At 47.4% G+C, this 15804-nt stretch overlaps 1 protein-coding gene across 1 annotated transcript in view; it reads right to left on the bottom strand.

Moving 5' to 3' along the window:
- Positions 1 to 15804, bottom strand: part of LOC116517813 (mitotic spindle assembly checkpoint protein MAD1-like) — a 102439-nt gene that overhangs the window by 40337 nt on the left and 46298 nt on the right. Inside the window, exon 4 of the mRNA XM_032230989.1 lies at positions 5178 to 5415. Within this exon, the coding sequence (XP_032086880.1) occupies positions 5178 to 5415 (238 nt within the window). The remainder of the gene's footprint in view (positions 1 to 5177; positions 5416 to 15804) is intronic.

The raw sequence follows: 15804 nt of genomic DNA on the forward strand, positions 1-15804 counted from the left end.
TTAGAAAGGACAAAACATATAAACTGGAGGGGCAGCCTGGCTTCTGTCCCAAAAGTCACTCCTAGTTGAGAGACTGCGTTGGCAACGGGGAAGATGAGAGAAGACGGGACACCATTGATGTCAGTTCTTGGACACAAACAAAAGACTCCTCTCAGGTCCCTTAACTGCTCGTTATTCTTTCTCCTAAAACTGCCTCGGGCTAAGAAACGATCTTCAGCCAGCCCAGGAGGATTGGCATGACAGTTCTAAAGAACATTTCTCTTATTTTTTCCCCTTGCCTTTTTCTAACCCACCGTGATCCCCCATCACAAACATTCTTTCGGTTCCCGTCACAGTTGGGAGCCGGGAATGAAAGGCTGCCCTCCAATCCTGCAGGAGTCAAGAAAACGCTCAGAAACATTTTTGTGCCCTTGATGCTGGTGCCAACTCTGCCCTCTTCTCCCCCCCCCACCCCATAGACACATCAACCTTGCCTCCCTACATCTTAAACCAACGCTTTGTGCTTTCCTTCCGCACAACGGTTGAACAAGCGACAAATACACAGACAGGAACCTTCGTCCCTCCAAGACTCAGGGCCCTACACCGATGTTTCTCAGGTTTTGTAACTTGAAGATGAGGTGGACTTCAACTCCCAGCATTCCCCAGCCAGGCAGTCCCCCCCCCCATGGGAATGCTGGGATTTGAAGTCCGCCCATCTTCAAGTGGCCAAGCTTGAGAAACACCGCACTGAGCTGAAAATTTGGAGTCAATCCTTACTGGGAGGGAAGGTCCCGACGGAAGGGGAGGCGGATGGGTTACAGTGATGCGGCAATTTCTGAGGAAGGAGGGAGCATATGGAAGGACAGCCTGTGGGTGTCTTAAGGAGATGCTATTCCAGGGGTCGGCAACCCACGGCTCTGGAGCTGCCTGTGGCCCTTTTGTCCCTCTCGCTGTCGGCTCCACAATTGATAAGGTTGGGACAGGTAGAGGAAAAAGGACGCCGTGCTAGGAGGAGACTCTATGGTGGGGGATACCGGACTTCCAGGTCTGACAAACCTTGGCAACAATTCAGACAAACCTTGGCAGCAATCCAGCCTGCCAAGGTAGTTACGTTCTCTTTAGTCAAAGGGTTGACGTCTGCAAGAAGGGCGTGGCACAAGGAGTCTTTTTTATAGTCTGTAGAGGAGCCTAATGACCATCAGCTGAGCACAATTACCTCCTGTAATTGCGTAATTGCTCCTGACGCCGAATAGCTCTTCAATGGCGTGCATCCAGGAACAACTCACTGCTGGCTTCTGGATCACTCTCCTTTGTCTCCTCCCCACTGGTCCAAGGCTCAGGCGCCACTTGGTGGCCAACCAGTCTCTCTGTGCCCTGCTCGGAGTCGGAACCCTGTCCAGGGTCCTCCACCTCCTCCAGAGCCGACTCAGAGGGCCCCTCGCTGTCGGAGTCTGGTGGGAGCTCCAACGGCTCCTGCTGGGCCACAACACCTCTCTAACTGCTGGGTGATTTTTTTTTGTCTCTCCAAACCCAGAATTTGTTTTAGGAATCTCATCCGATGACTCTTTTTGCAACTGAGCCGGTATTTACGTCCTTCTGTCTCCCTCTTCTCTGTCCCTCCAGCACTCTTTTAAGCGTCGAAAGCCTTTTCATCAACCTGCTGTCCCGTTTCTCTCTTAGCCTTTTCCCGAGGAGCCACGAAAGTTCAGGCTGAATTTCAAGGACCCTTTCATCCTTTTGATGCCCGGAGGGATGGCAACCTTACGTTTTAGAAGAAACGTAGCCTGAGGCTTTATAAATGCACTGTTGACGTTCTTTCAGACCAAGGAGATACGGTGATGTCGGCGCGGGAGAAGAAAAAAAAAGAAAGAGAAAGATCTGTGATAGCAATAACTACCTTTTTAAAAAAAATTATAAGTAGGCCAGTGTGGGTTTTTTCTTCCTTCCTTTTTTCTTTTTTGATACGGTCCGTTTGCTAATTCCACACCTGCAGCAACCAAAATCGGTTGATCTTTTGTTCTCGATAAGTGACCCACTGGTGAATGCCAACTGGAACCAATTCTCTGGATAATCATCGCTTAGGCTACTCACTGGTTGTCCAGCCAACAGGCAGATTCAATCTGCCTTCAAAGGTTTAGCAGAGCCATTCCGTTATTTTTAAAAATCCAATGGATCTTTCGGCAGGCATAGGGTTCGTTCAACTTTCTTACGGGAGGATCAAAACGCTTCCCCTTCTTCAAAAAAAAAAGTGAAGAATTCTATGACAAATGGATCTCCTACAATGGACCTCAGAGGAGACTTGACTGTAAGCTAAAGGTAAAGGTTCCCCTCGCACGTATGTGCTAGTCGTTCCCGACTCTAGGGGGCGGTGCTCGTCTCCGTTTCAAAGCCGAAGAGCCAGCGCTGTCCGAAGACGTCTCCGTGGTCATGTGGCCTACATGACTCAACGCTGAAGGCGCATGGAACGCTGTTCCCTTCCCACCAAAGGTGGTGCCTATTTTTCTACTTGCATTTTTACAACCTTTTGAACTGGTAGGTTGGCAGAAGCTGGGACAAGTCACGGGAGCTCACTCCGTTACGCGGCGCTAAGGGATTCGAACCGCCGAACTGCCGACATTTCTGATCGACAAGCTCAGTGTCTTAGCCCATGAACCTTTCATGTTGACTGTGAGTAGGATCCATTCGTTGATTTTTTTTTTCCCCCTTCAGGATATTTTCCTCCCCATCTGAACTTTCTCCCAGTGTTATTACTATCTCTAATAATAATCTCTTTTCCAGAACATGATGCCAGCATGGAGAACAAAAGGCTCCATTATAAAATTAAAAGACAAAACCCAAACACTTATGATTCAACTCCCGGTAATTATATAGTCATATCAAAATCGTCTACAACGGAGAAGATGATCCAAGGAAGATGGGGGAGGGAGAGAATCCAATTCTGTTCCATCATGGGCTAAACTGTCAACTTTATGGGTTGTGTAGTATATTATTTGTGTGTGCAATAAGAACAATTGCTCAAAAATGTTAGCTTTTTAGTTTGTAGCCAAATCTAGTGTGGTCCTCTGGACTTGACTTGACATGTTGTATGAACCAGCCTTGTCAACTTGTGTGTTGGAGTAACACTAGACCACAAGAACCCTCTCAGTTGTGTCTTAGAACTAGGCTAAACATGACATTCCTGGTTTGGGAACAAGACCTATTCTGACCGAGGCTTCCCAAGAGCCTGAAGCAAACTCCTGTCCCTTTGATTCATGGACTGTGAATTCTGCTCATTCACATCCAGCAACGTCTTTCGAGGGAGGATTTACAGTCACAGACCTTCTCTGGCTTGGAGAGCTGCCAGGCCGATATCTGCAGAACTTGGCGAGGAGTCTCGGAGAGTCCCGAACCAATGAAGCGAACTAATAGTCTCCTGCAAACTCCACTCCCCTTTTGCTCCTCTGTTATTCCCTCTGGGAGGGGCCATTCACCATCCACTTGTGGCCTTGCTCCCAAGTCAATCCTTGTTCTTTAGCTCTTCCCTTCGTTTGGCCATTCTGCGCATGCGCACACTGGGAACAGGCTCCAGCTGTTCATCTGCCCCACTGATCTCCAACTCCGAAGGCAGCTGATAACTGTCAAACGCCCCCCCCCCCCTCTGCCTCCGACACAGAGCCGTCATCAGAGCCTTCCCCAGACTCCAGGACTGGCCCAGGTTCCTCCGCAACCATGTTGCTGGCAACAGCAGCAAGGACCGGGGAACTGATTCAGGGGCATGGCCAGCCTGCTGTCCCTACCAGTTTGGTGACCCAGGCCCAATTTCCACCACCAGTTCGCCTGAACCAGTGCGAACTGATAGCAATCCACCTCTGCTTGGAGCCCCATTTAGCCATGGCACAATCGTATTCAAGGAGAAGGTTTAAATAGTGGCCAAGAAATTATTACACCAACCCGTCACCAGTGCCGTCCTTAATGTCTTTTTGATTATTTTTTGTTGCTGTAATTATAATCTGCCGAACTTTAAATGTTGAACTGCTCTGGATTATAACTAACACCTTGGGCACAATAAAAGATGAACTTCTATGGCTGCAGCCTCTGCAGCGGAGCTGAAGAATGTGATCCTCCACTCAGAAATCTGAGGAGCAACTTACACATCAATTAAAACAAACCCGTGACATTCCTCATACCATTTCACTGGTCAAGTAGTCCTTGACTTCCCTGCTACACACACACCATTTGCCACTCAATTGCCGGCGTGCACTTCAGCCATCGACTTTATGAATTGCATGCCTGTACCGTCCAATAGCCAGAAGCCCCCGGGGGTCATGCAGAAGAGGTTAAAAAATGCATAATCAAACGGAAAAGCTGTGCTAACGCAACACAGGGGCTCAAATCAATTAAAGGCTGGGGGAGTGCATTGGAAAAAACACAACCTTGGATAGATAAATGAGAAAGGTACGGGGAGAGAGAGAGAGAGAGAGAGAGAGAGAGAGAGAGGGAGGGAGGGAGGGAGGGGAAAGAAAAAAGGAAGGAAGGATGGAGGGGGAGTGGAGGGGGAGGGAAGGTGAGAGGGAAGGAAGGAAGGAAGGACGGAAGAAGAAGTGAGGAAGGAAGGAAGGAAGGAAGGAGGGTGAGTGGAGAGGACAGTGAGGGAGGATGGTGGGAGGGAGGGAAGAAAGGAAAGAGGTTGGGTGGAAGGGATAGGAAGGAAGGGAGGGAGGGAGGAAGGAAGGAAGGAAGAAGTAGTGAGGAAGGAAGGAGGGTGAGTGGAGAAGACAGTGAGGGAGGATGGTGGGAGGGAGGGAAGAAAGGAAGGAGGGTGGGTGGAAGGGATAGGAAGGGAGGGAGGGAGGAAAGAAGGAAGAAGTGAGGAAGGAAGGAGGGTGAGTGGAGAGGACAGTGAGGGAGGATGGTGGGAGGGAGGGAAGAAAGGAAGGAGGGTGGGTGGAAGGGATAGGAAGGGAGGGAGGGAGGGAAGGAGGGAGGGAAGGAAGGAAGGAAGGAAGGAAGGAAAGTAGATAACTAGGGAATTCTGGATGTTGAAGTCAACCCTTCTTGAAGTTGTCATGCTTATGAAAGACTCAACAGGATGCCTATCAAAACCATCCGAGGGCTGAACATGGCTGATAGCACATTGGAAAGTCCCGCATTTGGCATGGGATCAAACGGCTCTCCCAAAACCTGTGAAGCCTGCTTGGATTGCAGAACGAGGTACCTACCAGCCATCTCGGGGTGGGACAGGAGACTTGCGCCGTCCTCCCGTTTCCCTGGGGGGATGCTGGTGCTGGTGCTGCTGGTTCCTCCCCCATCTCCACCTTCTAAGATTCGGATCCTCTCGCGGAGACGTTGGCATTCCTCCTGCAGGTGCCCCATTTGCTCTTGGCGCTGCTGCTTGGCCAGGCTGGCTGGGTTCATGGAGAAATGGAGTATTTTGGTTCGGCTGGGATCGGGATAACCCTGGAAGGCACAGAAGTGGAGGGGGGGAACACAACACCTCGTGAGGATGGACAAGAAGCAAGGAACTGGAAGGCCAGCCAGCTTGCTTGAAGGGTGCCCGTGGGACGGGGCCGGTTGCAAATGCAGAGGAATGGCAAATGCACCAGCCCGTCTGGGAAATAGCTACTTTACACCTAGTTTACTCCATGCAGGTCATCTCCAGGTTCAGGGAATGGCAGTGAGGAGGAAAAGACTGAGAGCTAAGTAAGTCTCCCCAGGAGAAAGAGAGAGAAGAGCCGAGGTGGCGCAGTGGTTAGAGTGCAGTACTGCAGGTCACTTCAGCTGACTGCTATCTGCAGTTCGGCGGTTCAAATCTCACCGGGTCAAGGTTGACTCAGCCTTCCATCCTTCCGAGGTGGGTGAAATGAGGACCCAGACTGTGGGGGCAATATGCTGACTCTGTAAACCACTTAGAGAGGGCTGAAAGCCCTATGAAGCGGTATATAAGTCTAACTGCTAACTAAGTTTGGCCTTGACAGAGGGGAAAAAACCGTCAATGTGGATCTGATAGCATTGAGTCAAGTAGCATGGAGAAGGGTCACTCAAATGTCAAGAGCACGTCACTATCATTCCTAAATGCAGGACACGGTGTTACGTTCTCACATTTCAGGAGACTGAATCCCTGATGGATGTTGACTCCTAAAACCAACTCAAGTTCAATCAACTCATCTGGGGAGACGGTGAAATCCCTTCCACTGAACATACTCAGGAAGAATCTAAACCAGCGTTTCTCCCCCTTGAACTTGAAGAAGTGTGGACTTAAATTGCTAGAATTCTAGTCCCACACCTTGCTCAATCATAGAGTCGTAGGGCCAGAAGTGACCTCAGAGGTCTTCTAGTCCAATCACCAGCTCAATCATGGAATCATAGGGTTGGAAGCGACCTTAGCGGTCTTCTAGTCCAAACCACTGCTCAATCATTGAAACATAGGGCTGGAAGCGACCTTGGAGGTCTTCTAGTCCAAACCCCTGCTCAATCATAGAGTCACAGGACTGGAAGGGACCTCAGATGCCTTCTAGTCCAACACCTTGCTCAATCATAGAGTCGTAGGGCCGGAAGTGACCTCAGAGGTCTTCTAGTCCAATCACCAGCTCAATCATGGAATCATAGGGTTGGAAGTGACCTTGGAGGTCTTCTAGTCCAAACCCCTGCTCAATCATAGAGTCACAGGACTGGAAGGGACCTTGGAGGTCTTCTAGTCCAACACCTTGCTCAATCATAGAGTCACAGGATTGGAAGCGACCTTGGAGGTTTTCTAGTCCAACACCTTGCTCAATCATAGAGTCATAGGGCCAGAAGTGACCTCAGAGGTCTTCTAGTCCAAACCACCAGATCAATCATTGAAACATAGGGCTGGAAGCGACCTTGGAGGTCTTCTAGTCCAAACCCCTGCTCAATCACAGAGTCATACAGCTTGAAAGGACTTCAGAGGTCTTCTAGTCTAACTCCTTGCTCAATCATAGAGTCATAGGGCTGGAGGGGATCTTGGAGGTCTTCTAGCCAAAACCCTGCAACCTCTGTGTTGCTCAGCAGATGGCCAATGAATCAGAAAGACCATCTCAAACACAAACCTTTAAAGGAGAAAAACAGAGTGAAAGAAAAGATCCAAAGAATGGGTATTAAGAAACCCGACAGATTTTCACCCTCCTTTGATGGAGGCTGCCCTGAGCTTCTCCAACTTCAAGTATCAAGAGAGAAAACAGAATCTGTCTCAAATGTACACCTCTGTTGGGCTACCCACCAGCCACATTAACATCAGCCGCAAATATATATACACATTGCCATTTATATTTTTGAGTCTTTTCTCGGGGGACCAAGCCAGGGGCCCATCCCCAGGTAAACACCGATGCTCCAAGGCCTTTCTAGCCAGCAATGCAAGCTTAGCATTCGGCTTTGGAGAACAAGCAAATGGCAGACCACGGAATAATCTTTTCCGTTCCATCTTTCCTAAGCCGGCACAGCGCAGCCCCAGAAGCGTGGAGATTAAAGCTCTCCCAGCTGCGTTCAGCGCCCTCTAGTGTCGCATCTCGAGCCGCTCTCATCCTGGTTAGACACAAGAACCTGGCTGTGGGGAAGACGGTTAGTAGCCAAGGGTAGCTTGTCTGCTTGCCTGCCCGGCTGGCATTTTTGAAAACATTCTTTGAAGCTTATGCACAAGGGACCAGTGGGGTGGGAGAAGGGGGTCCTCGTTTACCAAAGACGACCAGGAGGGGATGGGCTGTTTGGATCTGTAGCGCAAGAGAGACGGGTTGCATTTAAGGATGTGTGATGCAGCATCAGGGGAACAGAGGTTCACAAGAGCAGCTTCAGCCTGGCTCAAGATGCAGATCAAAAGCAAGGAATACATACATACATAGATACATACATACATAGATACATACATACATAGATACATACATACATACATCAGGCAGAAGATTCTCAACCACTTTTCTTTCCTCTCTCTTTCTCTCCTTCCCTCCCTCTCCTCTCTCTTTCTCTCTCCCTTTCCTCTCTCTCCTTCCCTCTCTCTCCCTCTCCTCTTTCTCTCTCCCTCCCTCCATCTCTCTTTCTCTCCCTCTCTCTTCCTTCCTCTCTCCTCTTTCTATCTCCCTCTCCTCTCTCTTCCTCTCTCTCTCCCTCTCTCTTTCTCTCTCCCTCCCTCTCTCCTCTTTCTCTCCCTCCCTCTCCTCTTTCTCTCTCTTTCTCTCCCTCTCTCTCCCTTCCTCTCTCCTCTCTCTTTCTCTCTCCCTCTCCTCTCCCTCCCTCTCTCCTCTCTTTCTCTCTCTCCCTCTCCTCTTCCTCTCTCTCCCTCCCTCCATCTCTCTTTTCTCTCCCTCTCCCTCTCTCTCCTCTCTCTTTCTCTCTCCCTCCCTTTCTCCTCTCGTTCTCTCCCCCTCTCCTCTTTCTCTCTCTCTGCTCTCTCTCTCTCCCCCTCTCCTCTCTCATTCTCTCTCTCCCTCTCTCTCCTTCTCCACTCTCTCTTTCCCTCCCCTTTCTCTTTCTCTCTCATCCACTTCTCTCCCCCCTCTCTCCCTTTCCCTCTCCTCTCTCTTTCTCTATCTCTCCTCCCCCCGCCTCTCTTCTCAATGTTGTACCTAACAAGCAGGAAACTGAAGTGTTTTTTCGAGAGCTACAAACCAGGTATCTGATTTTTATTAGATCTGTCTTATTAGGTACATTAGGATTTCTTGCTGTCTTCATCCGCAGGCAGAGCCCTAGTGGCAGTCTTCCTGCTTCAGATTTTGCGTTTTTTTTTTTTTTAAAGGATGGCAATTAAAAAAAGGTGAAGCTACAGATTTGGATTCAGAAAACCGATTCTAAATCAACAGATTTGGATTTAGAAAAGACAGATCGATTTAGGAAATGTAGTTAGATACATCTAAATGATAAATGAGGTGCCAAAGAATGGAGGCCTTTGAACTCTGGTGCTGGAGAAGACTCCCGCATTGAGTCCCTTGGACTGCAAGGCCATCCAACTGGTCAGTCCTAGAGGAGATCAACCCTGGCTGCTCTTTAGAAGGCCAGATCCTGAAGAGGAAACTCAAAGACTTTGGCCACCTGATGAGAAGGAAGAAGGACTCCCTGGAGAAGAGCCTCATGCTGGGAAGGATGGAGGGCAAAAGAAGAAGGACTACAAGGCCATCCAACTGGTCAGTCCTAGAGGAGATCAGCCCTGGCTGCTCTTTAGAAGGCCAGATCCTGAAGAGGAAACTCAAAGACTTTGGCCACCTGATGAGAAGGAAGAAGGACTCCCTGGAGAAGAGCCTCATGCTGGGAAGGATGGAGGGCAAAAGAAGAAGGACTACAAGGCCATCCAACCGGTCAGTCCTAGAGGAGATCAGCCCTGGCTGCTCTTTAGAAGGCCAGATCCTGAAGAGGAAACTCAAAGACTTTGGCCACCTGATGAGAAGGAAGAAGGACTCCCTTGAGAAGAGCCTCATGCTGGGAACGATGGAGGGCAAAAGAAGAAGAAGGGGACGGCAGAGAAGGAGGTGGCTGGATGGAGTCACCAAAGCAGTTGGTGTGACCTTCAATGGACTCCGGAGGATGGTAGAGTCAAAAGGTGAACCATAAATTACGTGGGGAAGAGTTGACCTCACTGGAGTAGATGCCAACATGCTGCTCCCGATAAACAACTGGTTTTCTTTTGAAACTTGGCTCGAGACTCATGAATTAATTGGGGCATCTGTCGGAACCTTGGCAGCCGGAGGGTGGACTAGGAGACCTCCAAAGTCCCTTCCAACCCTGTTATCCTGTTATCCTGATCTGGAAGTGCAATGAGGTTATCTTGGTGGAGCCAGCCTTTGGTCCTCAGAAGGCACTGGAAGGACCCGTATTTTTTTAACCGGCCACGCAGTGTTTCCATGAGAAAAATAAACACTCTCCCGAAAAACACAGTTGAAAGGAAGGGCTGAGCCTTCCTTCTGCCTCTTTGCTCAAAGCTTGTTATAGTGATTAGAGGAAGGGGGGAAAAAAACCTTACATGAAACGCTTCCAAAGAGTTCCCCGGGGGCCCCCTTGCGTACGACAGGCAAGCGTGCTGACCAAACCCCCCAATTCCCATCATTAGGGAGGACAGGCAGCCCAGGGGACCCCCTAAAAGCCCTCTGAACGATGAGGCGCTGTCATGCCGAAATGGCTTCCCACAACAACCCGGAGAAAACGCAGAGACCCACCCACGCCTGGCCTGACAAAGCGGCCCACTTTGATCATTTGTCTTGTATATTCCCTCCCTGCAATCTTGAGGAAAATGCATCTTTTACAAAACATGCGTCAAGATGTGTCAAGCCATCGTAAGAGAGGCTGGTGTGCTTTCCTAAGGAGGCGGTTGTGGGGATGGGTCTGGGGAGCAGGGGGGGGGAGAAGAGTGAGGTGGAGGAAACAGGCAGGGCCCTTGGGACAATGTTATGCCCCCTCCCCCCCCCCAAAATGTCAACTTCCTTGAGTCCTGGTCTGTCTTCTTTGATCAAGGCAAGGGAGATGAGAATTCTTCAGCAAGGGAAGTCCTACTGTCTTCCCCTCTGGGTTGATGTGTTCTATGAGGCCTTCTGAGAATTCAACAATGACTTAGGGGTCATCGGTTCAACTGCCTGTTAAGGCATATCAGTGCCCCACACTTAGGGACGAAGATGTCCCTTGAAAACCACTCTGAAATGGTTTCCTGCCTTGAGCAGGGGGGTGGAGTAGAAGACCTCCAAGATTCCTTCCAGCACTATGATTCTATGATTGAATAGGGAGTTGGATTAGAAGACCTCCAAGGTCCCTCCCAGCCCTGTGATTCTATGATTGAGTAGGGAGTTGGACTAGAAGACCTCCAAGGTCTCTTCCAGCCCTATGATTCTGTGATTGAGTAGGGAGTTGGACTAGAAGACCTCCAAGGTCCCTTCCAGTCCTATGATTCTATGATTTAGGGAGTTGGATTAGAAGACCTCCAAGGTCCCTTCCAGCCCTGTGATTCTATGATTTAGGGAGTTGGATTAGAAGACCTCCAAGGTCCCTTCTAGCCCTATGATTCAATGATTTAGGGAGTTGGATTAGAAGACCTCCAAGGTCCCTTCCAGCCCTACGTTTCTATGACTGAGCAAGGGGTCAGACTAGAAGACCTCCAAGGTCCCTTCCAGACCTATGATTCTATGATTGAGCAGAGGGCTGGATGACAAGTCCTTTGAGGTCCCCTAGGGCCTTAGGATTCTGGGATTCTAATCCTAATGCCCGGGAACAGTGAACCACGAAGACACTTGCCAAAATCCCATTGACCCCACATGATCCCTTCTCCCTTCCAAGCCAGAGACTTTTAACCACCCCCAACTCCCAGCAGCCTGTCTTCCTTTCATGTCAGATTTAATTCTGCATCTTTCATGAAGCTCATTTCTGGAATTTATTCTGAGAAGATTTCCGAGAGGGGATCTCGGGAGAAATCTCCGTTCAGCAAATCCACCAACGCTTGCCCGAGACCCCTTGTTAGTGAAAAAGCGAAAGGGAATAAGCATTAACAATGCAAGGAAGAGGATGCGGGCCTTCTCGGCTTAAATAAAACATAGATTTAAAACAACACCAATCTCCAAATTAATGAGCGCGGCTGTTTAATATACCAAACTACCCGAGTGAGTTCCCCCCCCCCACTTCTTTTTTTTCCTCCCCCTCTTCCCTCAAGGAAAACATATCCTTATGAATAGATAATTTTGCTAATTTGTTAAATGCATTAGAGCAGGCTCCTTCCAATCTGGCGCTTTTAAGATACGCTGGGATGGCAACTTTCGACATCTCCAGCCAGGCGTGGCCAAAGAATTCCTGAGTATGTGGTTTTTTAAAAATCTCCTTTTGAGGACCCAGAATAGCTATAGCAATAGCAGTTAGACTTATATACCGCTTCATAGGGCTTCCAGCCCTCTCTAAGCGGTTTACAGAGTCAGCATATCGCCCCCACAGTCTGGGTCCTCATTTTACTCAGATAGATAGATAGATGATAGATGATAGACAGATAGATAGATAGATAGATAGATAGATAGATAGATAGATAGATAGATAGGTAGATAGATAGATAGATAGATAGCAATAGCAGTTAGACTTATATACTGCTTCATAGGGCTTCCAGCCCTCTCTAAGCGGTTTACAGAGTCAGCATATCGCCCCCACAGTCTGGGTCCTCATTTTACTCAGATAGATAGATAGATGATAGATAGATAGATAGATAGATAGATAGATAGATAGATAGATAGCAATAGCAGTTAGACTTATATACTGCTTCATAGGGCTTCCAGCCCTCTCTAAGCGGTTTACAGAGTCAGCATATCGCCCCCACAGTCTGGGTCCTCATTTCACCCAGATATATATATATAACCTCAGAAAACATATATATATATATATATATATATATATATATATATATAGATAGATAGATAGATAGATAGATAGATAGATAGATAGATAGATAGATATAGATATAGATATAGATATAGATATAGATATAGATAGATAGATAGCAATAGCAGTTAGACTTATATACCGCTTCATAGGGCTTTCAGCCCTCTCTAAGCGCTTTACAGAGTCAGCATATCACCCCCCCCACAGTCTGGGTCCTCATTTCACCCAGATAGATAGATAGATGATAGATAGATAGATAGATAGATAGATAGATAGATAGATAGATAGATAGATAGATAGATAGATAGATATAGATATAGATATAGATATAGATAGATAGATAGCAATAGCAGTTAGACTTATATACCGCTTCATAGGGCTTTCAGCCCTCTCTAAGCAGTTTACAGAGTCAGCATATCGCCCCCACAGTCTGGGTCCTCATTTCACCCAGATAGATAGATAGATGATAGATAGATAGATAGATAGATAGATAGATAGATAGATAGATAGATAGATAGATATAGATATAGATATAGATATAGATATAGATATAGATATAGATATAGATATAGATATAGATATAGATATAGATAGATATAGATATAGATAGATAGATAGCAATAGCAGTTAGACATATAGCGCTTCATAGGGCTTTCAGCCCCCTCTAAGCGCTTTACAGAGTCAGCATATCACCCCCCCACAGTCTGGGTCCTCATTTCACCCAGATAGATAGATAGATGATAGATAGATAGATAGATAGATAGATAGATAGATAGATAGATAGATAGATAGATAGATAGATAGATAGATAGATATAGATATAGATATAGATATAGATATAGATATAGATAGATAGATAGCAATAGCAGTTAGACTTATATACCGCTTCATAGGGCTTTCAGCCCTCTCTAAGCGCTTTACAGAGTCAGCATATCACCCCCCCCACAGTCTGGGTCCTCATTTCACCCAGATAGATAGATAGATGATAGATAGATAGATAGATAGATAGATAGATAGATAGATAGATAGATAGATAGATATAGATATAGATATAGATATAGATAGATAGATAGCAATAGCAGTTAGACTTATATACCGCTTCATAGGGCTTTCAGCCCTCTCTAAGCAGTTTACAGAGTCAGCATATCGCCCCCACAGTCTGGGTCCTCATTTCACCCAGATAGATAGATAGATGATAGATAGATAGATAGATAGATAGATAGATAGATAGATAGATAGATATAGATATAGATATAGATATAGATATAGATATAGATATAGATATAGATAGATATAGATATAGATAGATAGATAGCAATAGCAGTTAGACATATAGCGCTTCATAGGGCTTTCAGCCCCCTCTAAGCGCTTTACAGAGTCAGCATATCACCCCCCCACAGTCTGGGTCCTCATTTCACCCAGATAGATAGATAGATGATAGATAGATAGATAGATAGATAGATAGATAGATAGATAGATAGATAGATAGATATAGATATAGATATAGATATAGATATAGATATAGATATAGATAGATAGATAGCAATAGCAGTTAGACTTATATACCGCTTCATAGGGCTTTCAGCCCTCTCTAAGCGGTTTACAGAGTCAGCATATCGCCCCCACAGCCTGGGTCCTCATTTCACCCACCTCGGAAGGATGGAAGGCTGAGTCAACCTTGAGCCGGTGAGATTAGAACCGCCGAACTGCAGCTAACAGTCAGCTGAAGTGGCCTGCAGTGCTGCACCCTAACCACTGCGCCACCTCGGCTCTTAATGGGAACGGTTTCATTTTCCCTTCATGGGATGGGAGACATTCATCCATAACTTGGCTTTTCAGCATGGCTGGTGTGGAGATGTTCACCATCAGTTCTTCTCTCGCATCTCCTGGCTGGGTTCCCACAACAAGCCTTTGTTTGACTGGTCTAGAGAAAAGAAGGACCAGGGGGGGACACGATGGGAGTCTTCCAGTATTTGAGGGGCTGCCACAAAGAAGAAGGGGTCAACCTATCTTCCAAAGCTTCTGAGGGCAGGGGAAGAAGCAATGGGTGGAAACCAATCAAGGAGAGAAGCAACCTAGAACTGAGGAGAAATTTCCTGACAGTGAGAACAATTAACCAGTGGAACAGAAGTTGCCTCCAGAAGTTGTCGGTGCTCCATCACTGGAGCTTTTGAAGAAGAGAGGGGACAACCATTTGACTAGGATGGTATAAGTCTCCTTCCCTGATCGTCTGGATTCTTCTGGAGAACGTCCATGGATAGACACACAGAAAGGTCTTTGAGGATTTCTACAGTCCTCCAGAAATTCAGCCTAGAAATAAGGAGGAGGTTTTTAAGAAGAGATTGGACCACCATTTGTCTGGAATAGTACAGGGTCTCCTGCTTGAGCAGGGGGGTTGGACTAGAAGACCTCCAAGGTCCCCTCCAACTCTGTTCTTCTGATTTAGAACTGCAATGAGATTATTTTGAGGGAGCCAGCCTTTGGTCCTCAGAAGGCACTGGAAGGCCTCATTTTTTTTTACCCATCATGCAGTTTTCAAAGGAAAAATAATCCTCTTCCTGGGGGGGGGGGTGTCACAGGACAGCTGTCTTCCAATATTTGAGGGGCTGCCCTAAAGAAGAGGGGGGTCAACCTATCTTCCAAAGCACCCACAAGAAGGAACGGATGGAAACTAATCAAGGAAAGAAGCAGTTTAGAACTAAGGAGAAACTTCCTAACTAATTGGAAGAACAATTAGCCAGTGGAACATCCTGCCTCCAGAAGTTGTGAATGCTCCAACACTGGAGGCATTTGAGAAGAGACTGGGCAGCCACTTGCTTTAAATGGTTTAGGGTCTCCTGCTTGAGCAGGGGGCTGGACTAGAGCCAAGGTGGCGCAGTGGTTAAATGCAGCACTGCAGGCTACTGCTAGATCAGCAGTTCAGCGGTTCAAATCTCACCAGCTCAGGGTTGACTCAGCCTTCCATCCTTCCGAGGTGGGTAAAATGAGGACCCAGATTGTTGGGGGCAATATGCTGACTCTCTGTAAACCGCTTAGAGAGGCCTGAAAGCCCTATGAAGCGGTATATAAGTCTACTGCTATTGCTAAGTCTACTGCTATTGGACTAGAAGGCCTCCAAAGTCCCCCCGAACTCTGTTATTCTACGTTCTCAGACTACTTTTATCTACTTTTCAACCAACTCATAGAAAGTTTATCCCATGGTTCTATCTTCCTAACCACTGAGGTGGCTCTGTGGTTAAATGCAGCACTGCAGGCTACTTCAGCTGACTGCAGTTCTGCAGTTCGGCTGTTCAAATCTCATCGGCTCAAGGTTGACTCAGCCTTCCATCCTTCCGAGGTGGGTAAAATGAGGACCCGGATTGTTGTTGGGGGCAATATGCTGACTTTGTAAACCGCTTAGAGAGGGCTGAAAGCCCTATGAAGCGGTAGATAAGTCTAACTGCTATATTGCTATTCCTTGGGGGGGGGGGCTGCTGCAAAATTTGCATGTGTGCTGGGGATACA

The sequence above is a fragment of the Thamnophis elegans genome, chromosome 14, assembly GCF_009769535.1.
Source record: "Thamnophis elegans isolate rThaEle1 chromosome 14, rThaEle1.pri, whole genome shotgun sequence".
Classification (NCBI taxonomy): Eukaryota; Metazoa; Chordata; class Lepidosauria; order Squamata; family Colubridae; genus Thamnophis; species Thamnophis elegans.